The sequence below is a fragment of the Thunnus albacares genome, chromosome 13 (genome assembly GCF_914725855.1).
Source record: "Thunnus albacares chromosome 13, fThuAlb1.1, whole genome shotgun sequence".
NCBI classification, from domain to species: Eukaryota; Metazoa; Chordata; class Actinopteri; order Scombriformes; family Scombridae; genus Thunnus; species Thunnus albacares.
The window spans coordinates 22124901-22137393 of NC_058118.1; the positions used below are offsets into that span (position 1 = coordinate 22124901).

General features: G+C 38.4%; 1 protein-coding gene across 2 annotated transcripts; it reads left to right on the top strand.

Annotated features, from left to right (window-relative positions):
- The first annotated feature begins 547 nt into the window (after positions 1 to 547).
- Positions 548 to 9110, top strand: znf346 (zinc finger protein 346). 2 transcript variants are annotated; one of them, XM_044371501.1, is made up of 7 exons: positions 548 to 652; positions 2926 to 3029; positions 4390 to 4485; positions 5605 to 5755; positions 5941 to 6168; positions 6306 to 6405; positions 7001 to 9110. In XM_044371501.1, exons 1-7 carry the CDS (start codon positions 595 to 597, stop codon positions 7206 to 7208), a joined length of 945 nt encoding a protein of 314 aa, XP_044227436.1. In that variant the 5' UTR covers positions 548 to 594; the 3' UTR covers positions 7209 to 9110. The 2 variants fall into 2 exon arrangements, with proteins under 2 accessions (XP_044227436.1, XP_044227437.1); XM_044371502.1 differs by having other exon boundaries at positions 5944 to 6168.
- The last annotated feature ends 3383 nt before the right edge of the window (positions 9111 to 12493 follow it).

The window sequence follows — 12493 nt, forward strand, 5'->3', positions numbered from 1 at the left end:
GCACAGACTTAGAAGTAGGCACAGCACAGGAAACAATAGACTGTACACTGGCTTCAGCAGGATCTGCAGGATTTGGCTGAGGGGCCACTGTGTTTTCGATGGCCTGATTGTGTCCTTAGCTTGGTCAGAACTGTCAGGAGATATTTTTGTTCTTCGACAGGCAGTAAATGACAACAGATGTGGACACAGATGAGAAGACCCTGAGAACAACACAATTCTTGGAAGAGAAGGGGAGGAGACTTTCAGGTGACATTTCAATTCCTGGACAACCATGTTGTCGAAAGCTGGGTCATATTATTGTGGCCTGCAGGACCTTTGCAGAGTCAAACTGCTGATGCAGGTTTGTCAACAGTCTTGTGTATCTTTTCACAGGTGTGATCATCAGGGGTCATAAAAGAATCCAGAGGGTTTTTTTTAATTTCCTGCATAATCTCTTATCCCACACTCAAATCAAGTTAGTGACATAAACACTAGGGAGGAAGAAGAAGAAGAAGAAGAAGAAGAAGAAGAAGAAGAAGAAGAAGACGAAGAAGAAGAAGCTGCTGCTGCTGTTACTGCGCATGCGTAGTCGGGCGCCGCTGGTTGTGAGAAATTATGGCCGTTGCGATGCAGACGGAGGATTTTCCTTACTTGCCTTCGGGGCCGGCGGAGGGTATGGCCTGTTTCTGAACTACTTTAACGTTTTTTTCAAAAGAATAATGCATTAATGCACTCAGCCACTGTCGTAGCGAATGTAGAGTAAAATGCCAGTGTTGTCGTTAGCTCCCTGCATGCTAGCGTTAGCCGGCTGTGCGGGATGAGCGGAGCGGCTGTTAAAGTGTGCTAAACCGAGCTAAGCTAGCTGTAGCCGTTTGGGCTCCAAGGTCGATGAGGTGCATGTCTGCATCTGATGTCAATACAGAATGATTGTGCATCAATTCTTCTGTCTGTGGAGCAGCGGAGACTGAGGGAGACATTTTTAGATTTGGTCCTGCAGCCATGCCGGTATTAGGATACATGCGGGTTGCACCTAGCGCCGGTTATACAAGCAAGACACGTTACTTTTGAACTTTTGAATGGACAGCATTGTAGCAAAAAAGTTGTCTCAATTTTATCTTAATGAGAGAATGTGTCTAATATCTGATTTGTGTTGAATTTATTCTACCTCTCAGTTGTGCTGTCAGCTTTGTTTTGATGTAAATCCTTTTGCCCACTTCAATTTCAACCCATGTATTTAACTTTCATGCTGCACTACTGATGTGATTGTAGCAAATATGCCCAAACTAATTGCAAAACTACAAGAAACACAGTCTCAGCAGCTTATTAAGTGTCTGTGATTTGAAATATGATAGAGTAGATATTATTAGAAGTCTGGTTCATCTCAATATTAAGATGTTTTCCTTCTCTGATCTGAAGGCTAGATTCCAGTCGGACCAGTTTATCAAACTGTTGTTAGCTAGTCTAGTGAAGTGAAGAGTGTATGACACTATCTGCTTGGTTATTGTATACAAATTACCCCAAAAAAAATCCTCAAAAACCCTCTCAGAGTGACTATATATGTAATTTAAGGGTCATGCTCAAATTATTGTGACATTATTGATATATGTCAACAGTGTCATGATATGGTGCTAATGGGAACAGTGTGTCGTAATAGAAGATGTAAACAGAGCTGTTTAGTGTGTGGAAAGGATGTGTACATACAGAATTTAATCACATGTAATGTTATTTTTATTACCTTTATTCCCCCCCTCTCTTAGTGTGTAGCTTTTATACCATCAGATAAGTTATTATATTTTTATGGAATATCATATAAAGCCAGTTTATTTATAGAGCACATTTAAGAACAACAGATGTTGACCAAAGTGAGTTACAGAGACATTTAAAATATGATGATGATAATTGTGACAAAAATAAATCTGCAAAGAGCTGTCACGTCGTTAAGCGGACTCAAAGGCAGTTGTAAAAAGGTGGTTTGTTTGCCAGGATTTATAGATGGAGAAGATCCTGGAGCAGCAATGGAAAGAAACTCACTCACTTGGTGTTACATCAAATCTTAAAACATTTAATGAATGAGGCTATTTGTTTAAACCATCATCCAGTAACTATATGGTTAAGAAGATGAGACATCAGTCTGATTCAGCTCAGCAGGTGTTTCAACACATTGTTAGTTTGCTACGCAGTAAATAATCAGAGCAGCACAGGAGAATAAAGAAATCTAATTGGGAGATATGCATCACTGATGCAGCCTGTGAGAAAACGGATATCATAACGTTTTAATTTACTGCTGTTCTGTGGTGTAACTAACTGTCCTGTCATGTCTGAATGGAGCTGTAAGGAACATTCATGTAATGGCTGACAAAAAGCCTTTACTTTAATGGATCAATTAAGCCAGCAATGTTACTTATTCCATGTCTGAAAGGGATAAAATAAATAGTGCTCATAAACCAATGTGAAAAGTAAAAGGCATTATAACATTTCATGTTCCTACAATATCATATCCAGCGAAATTTAATCCCCTTACTTAATACTTGGCTCAACCAATATATCACCAGTTATTTTTGTTGCGTATCTTTGGGCTGACACTTTCAAGGTAAATTAATTTCCCAGAGTGTTTTCAGCCAAGAATAATGGCTCTGTCTCAGAGTTAAGGCCTAAAATGGCCCGTGAGGCCTGTGCGGTTCACAGATGTTGATGTGATGTTAACATATCCTAAACAACAGGAGTCTTGCCTTTACCAGGCAGGAATCACTGACAATGAAAAAGAAAGCTGTTTTTAAAAGAGGCTCGTTCTCAAACACTCTCATGCCCTTGATAAATGAAAGAGTTGTTGAGCAGAATTGTTTGAACAGTTGCCACAGATATTTCTCATCATTCTGTTTTAATTATATTTTCCCAGAAGATGTAACCTGATTTGAAATCTCCTGTGTCTGTCTTCCCCCCCTGCAGTAAATAAGATGATAAAGGAGCATGGTGACCTGTTTTCTGACTCCCAGTGTAAAGTCTGCAGTGCTGTCCTAATTTCTGAGTCTCAGAAGTTGACTCATTATCAGGTCAGTGAGCTCACAGTCTGCTGCTGCTCTTTCCACGTCATGTGACTCAACTTATTTGACAGCACTACTATGCTCAAGGATATGGGGGAAAGCTGCATAATTATGAGTTAAAAAATATTATAATCTAATGCACTTTACATCACATTCATAGTTTTATTATTACTATACCAGTTAAATCCATAGTAGCCTGGCTAGGTAGTATTGTTGTGTCATATCACTTCGTTTATGAATCATGATAATACTGTTAAAAATCTTTAGAGCAGCAGAAATGCACATGGCTAAAAGCAAATTTATGTAAAAAAAAGAAAAAAAAAAGAGCAGAGATGCAACGTAATCCTTCATTGAATCTGGATCTGATTCAGCTCAGGTGACAATGATCGATCAAGCATCACATCGTACGTTTGCATTGCAGTAATCGATCAGAGTAGCAAGTCTCAGTGTTGCGAAAACATAAAATATTCTGAATTCTTAGAAGTTGGGAAGAGTCGAGGCAGTCAGTCACAGTCAGGAGGGTGTGTGAGTATTAGTCACCACGGAGACAGCTCTACTAGTCAAACACCAAGCCAAAGTTAGTTTGATAACCACCAGATTGTTAGTTCATCTGTTTTAAATTGCAGTAAAGTTGATCACAGAGAGCAGAAGAGGACAAAACCAGATGAGACTCAGTGGAGCAAGAGGACTTTCTGTCCTACCGCTGACCAGATGTTTGCTATGATGCAAGTTTCTGTAGTTTGCCGACTGAAAAGAAGATGACGAAGAAAAGATTAAGCTGTCTTCCTGTTGTTCAGATGTTTCTTTGTGGACGGAGATATTTATGAATACGACCTGGAAACTCTAGCGCGGACGTCCTTCGATTTCACACATAAACAGCGTTTTAAAAAGAGCTGGCTAAGTGTGGACATGGTCTAAATGTTTGAGTACTAGACTGGGTATTGTTTTTGAATTTTTTTGATATTATTACCAGTATGATACATGGGTTTTTTTCAGTGTACAAAATGTCTCATAATAAATTAGAAGAGCCCATAGTGATGCCTCAAAATTGATTATTTTTCCTGAACAACTATGAAAAAACACAAAGATATTTTGATTTATAGTGATGTGAAGCAAAGAAAAGCTACAAGTCTTTGTGTTTTAGAAGATGTAACATGTTAGAGGATAGACGACTATTATTGTTAGTTGAATACTTTGTCATATTAAGTTTATGTTGTTTAATAGATTCATGTTATTGTGTTTCTGTCTGATCAGGCATCATACAAGGAAGCTTGTCTTCTGTATCAGTGACAGTATGTTTAATGAAGTGCATTGGGGTGTTGATGTTTGTTGTTCACTTTATGATAAACATTTGTGCTTGTCCTTTCAGAGCAAGAAACATGCCAACAAAGTGCGGCGCTACATTTCCATCCAAAATGAGAAGGAGCCAGCGTTGAAAAAGTTCAAGTCAGAGTCATCTGACAGTGTGAGTGAAAAACGCCCAAATAAAGTAATTTTATGCCAAACTGATCTAATGCTCCGATGTTCTCTTCATTGGCCATTCATAACTTTCAAAAATATGTTTGCTCCCGAGCAAAGTGAGCAGTGGGATCTCTCAGGGGGTCTTCAACATTTTTTGCTCGAGGTTTGTGAATTTTAAGACCAACCCTGAATGCTCCCGCTGCTTTTTTTCTCCCCGTTCCCCTGCAGCCACAGCCGGCTGCTACTACGTTGCATTTATACTGAGCCCGCTGACCGGCCTGCAGTGGAGTCTGTGCCAATTAAGGCTGTCAAGTTTTCAAAAAAATTTTAACAAATTGGAATTAATGTGTAATTTGTTTACGCAGGCCATGTAGCTTCTCCTAAAATACTTGAAATGCCCGAGATGTATTCACTACCATTAGATTGAACTCTCAACTCTCCACTGTCCAGTTTTGGGAAATAATTTAAGAATTTTTTTTATGCCTCTTCATATAACTGCATTGCAAATTAATACAAGCAAATAACAAGCAAGTTTTACGCTGTATAAATTTCAACTTGTGAAAGTTTACAAGAAAATGACAGAATTGGTTTATCTGAAGGTAAAGTTCAGGTTTATTGTTTTTATGAGGCAGTTATTGTACATTAGCACTGCCTCTGTGTACTTTTGGGTCCTTATGTGTAAATCATTTGCATCACTGCTCACTGCCAATGCTTGAATAGAATAGTTCAATTTTTCTCTCTCAGAACAGGCCTGTTAATGGACCTCATTAGTTGTGAAAAATGAAATATGAGCATATTGTGTCCTCTTGTTTTCTGGAGTTTATACTGTCAAGTTCAACTTGCAGAGTTCAAACTCCCAAGGATACAAGTTCGAACTTCACGTTGTCTGTATTGACAGAGGCTTGGAGCCCACTCAGAGCAACTGGTGAATACCCCTTAAACATCTCAAATGTCAGTGAAAAGCCAGCACAAACTGTCTAAATTTAGAAAGACAGAGAACAGATGTTCAGAGTGATAACATACAGTTAATCCCTTTTTTTTTTTTTTTTTTTTTTTTAATGGGACAAATGATGCGTCTTGCAGCCATTAATGATTCATGTTTTTGTGTGTGTGTCTTTGCCAGGTGGACTGTAACAACGGAGACACAGACCGGTCGAAGGTGTGTCATGTATGTAACATGACCTTCTCATCTCCTGTGGTGGCTGAGTCTCACTACCAGGGCAAAGTTCACGCCAAGAACCTGAGACTGAAAACCGTCGGACCCCAGACACAAGGTGTGTCCATTTTTTAAAATCATAATTTTATTCATAAATTTATTCCATCATCTTTATCTAATTCTATGTATTGTTTTTATCTTATTTCCTGTGTGAGAGTATTAACAAGTTTTCAGTTGTTTCTAAATGTACCATACAGATAACATTTAATAACAATTGTTTTTATTGTGTTTCCTCTTCAACAGTAGCCTCACAAACAACACCAACAGTTCCGCTGAAGAAGAAGCCCGCGGATGATTCGAGTACCGCCCTGGCAACAGGCGACAACAACAACCCGGACCGTTTCTGCTCCATCTGTCAGGCGTCCTTCAACAACCCCCTCATGGCCCAGCAGCACTATGTGGGCAAGAAGCATAGAAAACAGATGACGAAGCTCAAACTGATGGAGACGTACGGTCCCTCCACAGCACCAGGTCAGACTACAGAACCAGGAAATCATGAAATTGTATTTGTTGAACTGCCATCATCACCCAGTAACGCTCAGTTCTCTCTTATTCCATGTGGTCAGATTTAAATACAACTAACCTCTTCTTTTTTCATGTGTCTACAGCTTCCACACTAAAGGGCTACCCATGTACCATCTGCAACATTGAACTAAACTCTGTGGAGCAGTACCAGTCTCATATCAGTGGTGCCAAACATAAGAACCAGTAAGTGCATGCATTTCTTTTAGATTTTGGTGGAAAAAAAACTTTGTTAGCCTGATAGTCAGACTGAGCTGCCATTTCATACAAATCAGTCTAAATAATGAAGCTTGAAAAATAACTAAATGATTAATCAATAATCAAAATTGTTGCTGGTTATTCTTCTGTCTGTTGATTGATCGACTTTGTTTTTGTTTCAGCTCTAATGTCATGTGATGCCACTTCTTACTCATAATAAAAGCTTTTGTTTTAGAGTTGCTTCCCTTAGTTGGGAACACTCGCCACTACAATTCTGTCTTTGACACCAGAGTCTAGTAATACAAACAACTGTAACAAACAAACATGTTTGGTTCCCTTAAATTTTATTTTCTTTTTTAAACAATTGCGACGGGGAAATGCAGTGGAGGTTTTACATTTGAAAAATAAACTCAGTCTAAACTTAAAATGAATGTTTCCTGTGAATGTGCCACATCTGCCTCCAGCAACACTGCGTCCTATGTGACTTTCATTGAGTCCTTATTGTCCCCAGAAAAACATAAATGTCTTTAAAACAATCTAAAAAACATGTTCTGGTTTTTTTTTTTTTTTTTTTTTTTTTTAGAATGAAGAAATCAGGTCTGAACCCTGCAGAGAACCAACATGCAGCAGAACAATCGTTTGGTGGTGACAAACAGTTTCCTGCCGAAGATGACCAGTATGCCACCGAGGACAAAAAGTTCAGCACCGGCGATGACGAGTACGCTGCTGGAGACAACAACAAGTACGCTCCTGAGGACACGGAGTACTCAGAGGAGTACCAGTATACTTGAGACTGGGCTGGAAGATGGACTGCTGAGGATTGAGTCAGGACTTGGAGTGAAACACAACAACCAGCCCCTTTAACACATTAACAAAGCATCAGCCTCCATGGACCTTCAGTTCCTGTCTGAGTCTCTTCTCCGTAGGTTTCCCCCTAAAACAGGCGACTCTCCGGTTCACTGAGCCCCAAAGTGGAATTTGATCACTTTCGGTTCCCAACCCAAACGATTAAAGAATGTGTTTTTTTTTTGGCTGGACCACAACAACGGGGCCAGCCCTATGAACGTGAAAGGCCCCGCTGACTGACTGAATGATGAAGTTACACTATTGGTTGCTGAATGCCGCCACTTCCTTGTATCCGTTTCACATGAAAAGCCCTCTAGCTTTTAACGCACAGTCCAGCCATACACCAGGTTTTGACCTAGTCCTGTTAAATTTAGTTTTCTCCGCTTTCTGAAAATAGCTTTTGATGTGAGGAGGAGTTGTACCCTTCAACATGTGATCACGGGTTCAGCAGTGATGCAGCTGTACCCACAGTCACCACAAAGAATGTCTTTGAGAGTTCAACTGGCTTTTCCTTCCGTTACAAACACATGTGCTGACTGAAAACCATCCTCCATATCCATGTACATTAAGGCTGGGTAGTGTGTGAAAATTATCAAAGCTGGTGCTGATATAACATTTATAAAATGATAAATAAATGGGCAAAATTCTGATTTCAATGGGTAAATATCTGATCGGAGAATACATAAATAAGACTATAAATCCATTTGTATGTCAACTACTCTTTGCTACAGACCCATTTTGGCCATTTTGGTTTGATGCCCAGCCTTAGTGTACTTCCTGAATTGACAGAAACTTGTATCAGCAGCACTGAAGACATTATTGGACACAGTAGGGTATTTTATTGTTCAACCCCTACTAACTTCTAACCAATACTAACGTGTTGCACCAGGAGCCAAATGTAAGCAATTCAGAGCGAAACTGCTTTCTAGCTCACATTTCTAGCTACTCTGCTCACCTGAATATTTTTGGTTTGCATCTCCCGTGAATGTATTTATTGAGACGTGCTCAACTCCAGCTCTAAATCTGGTGTCAAGATGGGAAAGTGAAATCAAAGGCAGTCACTTAATACAACTGCGCGACTGATTAAAATAAATCCCTTCACATGTGAGGGAGGAGGGGGGGGGGTTAAGTTTATGGAGTCTGCAGCCAGTTTTGATGATGTCATTGCTGTGCAGACAGATGGAAACAAGTCTGAGTCTAGATACTGCATCTAGTCTGTTAAATCTGATGTTATTAGTTGAATTTTATCGTTATTTGGTTTTACAGTTCCTTTTATCTTTTTTTATTTAAAGCTGAAATATCTCCAGAAAGATTTTTTTTTGTCAAACAGTTATTTTACTAGATTTTCTTATTAATATTCTGGACAATGGTGATATTTCAGTTCTTTTTAGTTTTTATTATTTGCTTTTTTTTTAAAAAAAAAAAAATACAGTCGTTTTCACTGTAAAAAGACAACCCAAAGTTTTGCAAAACTTGAGGGATTTACTTTTTAAAAAAATTTATTATGGTCAATCGTGTTTTTGTTTTTTAACACCACTAAACATAATATTGTGACAGTGGAAATCTTAACTGGAGGCTCATCAGTAATTGATAAAAATTACAGGGTTATTGTCACCTCAGGGGGCCTGAATTAGTTCCTCAAACCCCAAACTGTCAGTGATTGTCAAAAATAAGCATTTTGTAGAAGTTGATGTCATTTTATAAATATTGTGTCTTTTTTCATTTTTCAGCAGTAAAGGCAGTTTTAAAGGACCAGTGTGTAGGATTTAGTGGCATCTAGTGGTGAGTTTGCACATTGCAACCCCTCGCCGTCCCCCCCTACCTTCCAAGCAGGTAGGAGAACCTACGGAGGCCGCAAAAAAAAGCAGAAAACCCCTCTCTAGAACCAGTGTTTGGTTTGTCTGTTCTGGGCTACTGTAGAAACATGGCGGCCTCCGTGGAAGAGGACCCACTCCCTATATAGATATAAAGGGCTCAATCTAATGTAACAAAAACACAACAATTCTTATTTTCAGGTGATTATACACTAATTAAAACATACTTATGAACATTATATTCCGTTTCTGCCAAGTCTGTTCTGCTAGATGCCACTAAATTCTACGCACTGGATCTTTAATTACAAAGTGTCATGGAAACCCCCTACAGATTTTGGTGAGATGAAAGGGATTATGATGAATATTATGGATCCTCACATTTCAAAAGAAGAACTAAAACAGCTGTGAGTCAATGAAAATATAAGCTTTTTGTACAGTTAAGTTATATTCTTGCTTTATTGAAGGTTGAGAGATTTTTAAAAACCTTCTCTCCGAGTTGTCCAAAATGGGGTTTTGTAAACTCTAAAAGAGACTGAGAGATGCTTTCTGAGCTCTGTGATTACCGTCAGCAGCAGAGAGTATAATATTTACCGGAGAGAATTTCAAGAGTGATGTCAAATTAGGAAGTGATGTCAATATTAGAATATCAATAACAATTTTTTTAGTCCATTTGTCCTCAGATGATTGGATGAATATTTTAGTATTGAATGTCTTCAACTTTCTGGTTAAAGAAAAAAGTGTTTTTTTGGATGTAATTTGTACAAAGAGGGCTCATACATACTGTATAGTACATGGTGTATAAAAGACATTGCCTTTTTGTTTTCACCCTCATCGTTGGCGTGTTAGGTGTTTTGTGATTTAAGATTTACTTTCAACATAAGTTGTGTATACTTGAGGGACAACAATGCCGCAAAGATGTGCATAAAGTGAAGAAATGTTTTAAGAGAATTTGTTTGTTCATCTTTTTTTTTTTATTTAACATCGGCATAGTTACATAATTTATCCACAGAAAGCACTGAAAAGATTATTTTTCATCTGTAAAATGTAATACTCATTACATATCCTGGTCACAGTTCTGTAAAATGTTTATTTAAAAGAAAAAATTATATTGGCCAATATAGTATTGTATTTTCTTCTCGGGCTATACTAATGAAGTGTCTACCTTTTGAGCAAGGCACCACAGTAACTTGTTTTCCTGAAGGATTCAGCATTAAAAAAGGCCTTTCAGTGTTTGCACCGTCAGACACCTTGACATCTTTCCAATACTTTACTTTCCAATGCTAATTTCTGTCCTGCTAGATTTGTCTCGGTCAACTGTAAACACTTAAGTAGAAACCCGAGTGAGTAAATGGTAGCAAATCTCTGCAGCTAGATTCCAAAAGTGGAGGCTTTAAGAATGACATGTTCAACTATAAAATACAGATGAAATAGTTGCGTGTTCACATACTTTGGAACAAATAAGTATCACATGAATGTCTGAAAATAATTTACTCAAAAGATAAAATCAAGTCAAGTCCGTTTTATTTGCATAGCTCAAATTTAAACACTATAAATTTGCCTCAAAAGGCTTTACAATCTTATTAAAATTAACATGAAAAAAGGAAGAAACCTCAGGCGGAGAAACGGAGCAGATGCACGAACATGTAATAGATATGTACAGAGCAGACAGAAATAACAAACAGTAAAATTACACTACAAAGAAAACATAATGAGAGAGAGACAAAAACTCAAGGATAAAATACACACAGAGGGACAAAAGGAAGAAACTGATCAAACTAATCAACCACAGACCAAAGTTAAATCACACATTGAAAACATAAAACAGTCAAAGCAAACTAATCTTGAGCTCTGAGCGTAGGAGGAAATTTTGGCCAAAGTTCAGCTTGAGAGAAAGCAGACTGAGCCTCATCTCTGTGAGCTTCCTGCAGGCTGCTAACGTTTAGTCCACATGGTGGCGCACTTACTCTTTGCTAGCACTGGTTCAGCACGTTATCACAAGGGTTCAGGTCCCAGATTATGACACAGGCTTGTCCAGGGTTCAGGCTCAGGTGATATTTTACTCACATGACCCGTCAACAACTATCTTTACACACTCACACAATGCAGTCAACTTTCTTTTTCTATCTTCCTTTATTGTTAAATCTCTACCTACAGAATGATGCTACTTTATAGCTAATTGGCTTCTGCTCTGCACTTTCCAGAGATCACTCATCAGCTGCCGGTTGCCTCCTCTGAAGTACGCACCCTACAAAGGTTTCCATTAGGGTGCATTGGGCTGAACCATTGCTTCCTCCCTTGTATCTGAACCCTGAGGATACCTGTGGTGTAATTTTAAGGCTTATATGGAGATGCGTCCGAGGCCAGGTTTGCCTTGATTGACAGATGTCAGCATCTACCATTTAACCACAATAGTTGCAGCTTGCCCACCCCACCTCAGGTCCAACCTTTGTATAAAGTTTTTTGATTTTTTTTAGCTGTGTCCCAAGTCTACACCACACAAATTCTTCATCAATATGCATACAAACTTCTAAAATACATTAAATTACTACTGTGCTGTTGGACACCACTCTGCCATAATGCAAAGCACAAAGAACACACCTGGACAGAAACATCTTGGAAAATGAAGGCTTTTTCTTTTTTTTTTTTAAATAATATTTTTAATTATGACCTTTGAAAAAAACAAACAATTTCCTTTCTCTTTATGATGTGTACTTGGCTTGGCTTTCCAAAGTTGCACCTTGATCAACATACACTGGTGGATGTATTGCATAATTTAATGTTTGTACAAAACAGTAAAGCACATTGATTTCTAAATTTATCATGCATACTCTTTGCATGTAGTATAACAATAAAAAATGAAAATCTCAACACGATGCACAACTCACTTGTAACAGAGTTGCAGCTTTTAATCAACTCTTCAGAAACCTGTTGATGACGTCCTTAAAGCTCCTTAAAACTTGGTTTCAAATCTTAAACATTTATCTACAACATTAAATATCAGTCGTGGCTAAATGTACAACAATCAAAGTTAAAGGTGGAAAAAGACATACTTATTATTTATTAAAGGTTTAACATTCAAACACAACCTGCGTCATCAGGCGTGTGTGCGTCTTGTTTTATTCAGGGCCTTTAAAGCCTCAGTATGCTGCACAAGACGTAATTCATTTGATGTGTCATCCGATCACGTCAAATGAAAAAAGTCTTTAAAGCTGTTCTGAATAGAAATACTGGACGGCGGAGTGAAAAGCCTCCTCCTGGCTGCATCTCACTGCTTCTCAGATCTCTCTCCGAGAACTTAAGTGTGACTTTGTGGTCTTAATGTGATGAATCATACAAATGGGAATAACAGTGCACACTTCCCGACAGTCTCTCCTTGAAGGTATTCATGATGTTGTGCTCGGTTGTACACATGTAAA

What these genes read in the sequence shown, in the direction of transcription:
- znf346 (XM_044371501.1), top strand. Translation starts at nt 595, where the DNA reads ATGGCCGTTGCGATGCAGACGGAGGATTTTCCTTACTTGCCTTCGGGG. An exon ending in GCCTTCGGGGCCGGCGGAGG is followed by an intron (nt 653 to 2,925) that starts GTATGGCCTGTT and finishes CCCCCCCTGCAG; the next exon opens with TAAATAAGATGATAAAGGAG. An exon ending in CGTCGGACCCCAGACACAAG is followed by an intron (nt 5,756 to 5,940) that starts GTGTGTCCATTT and finishes CCTCTTCAACAG; the next exon opens with TAGCCTCACAAACAACACCA.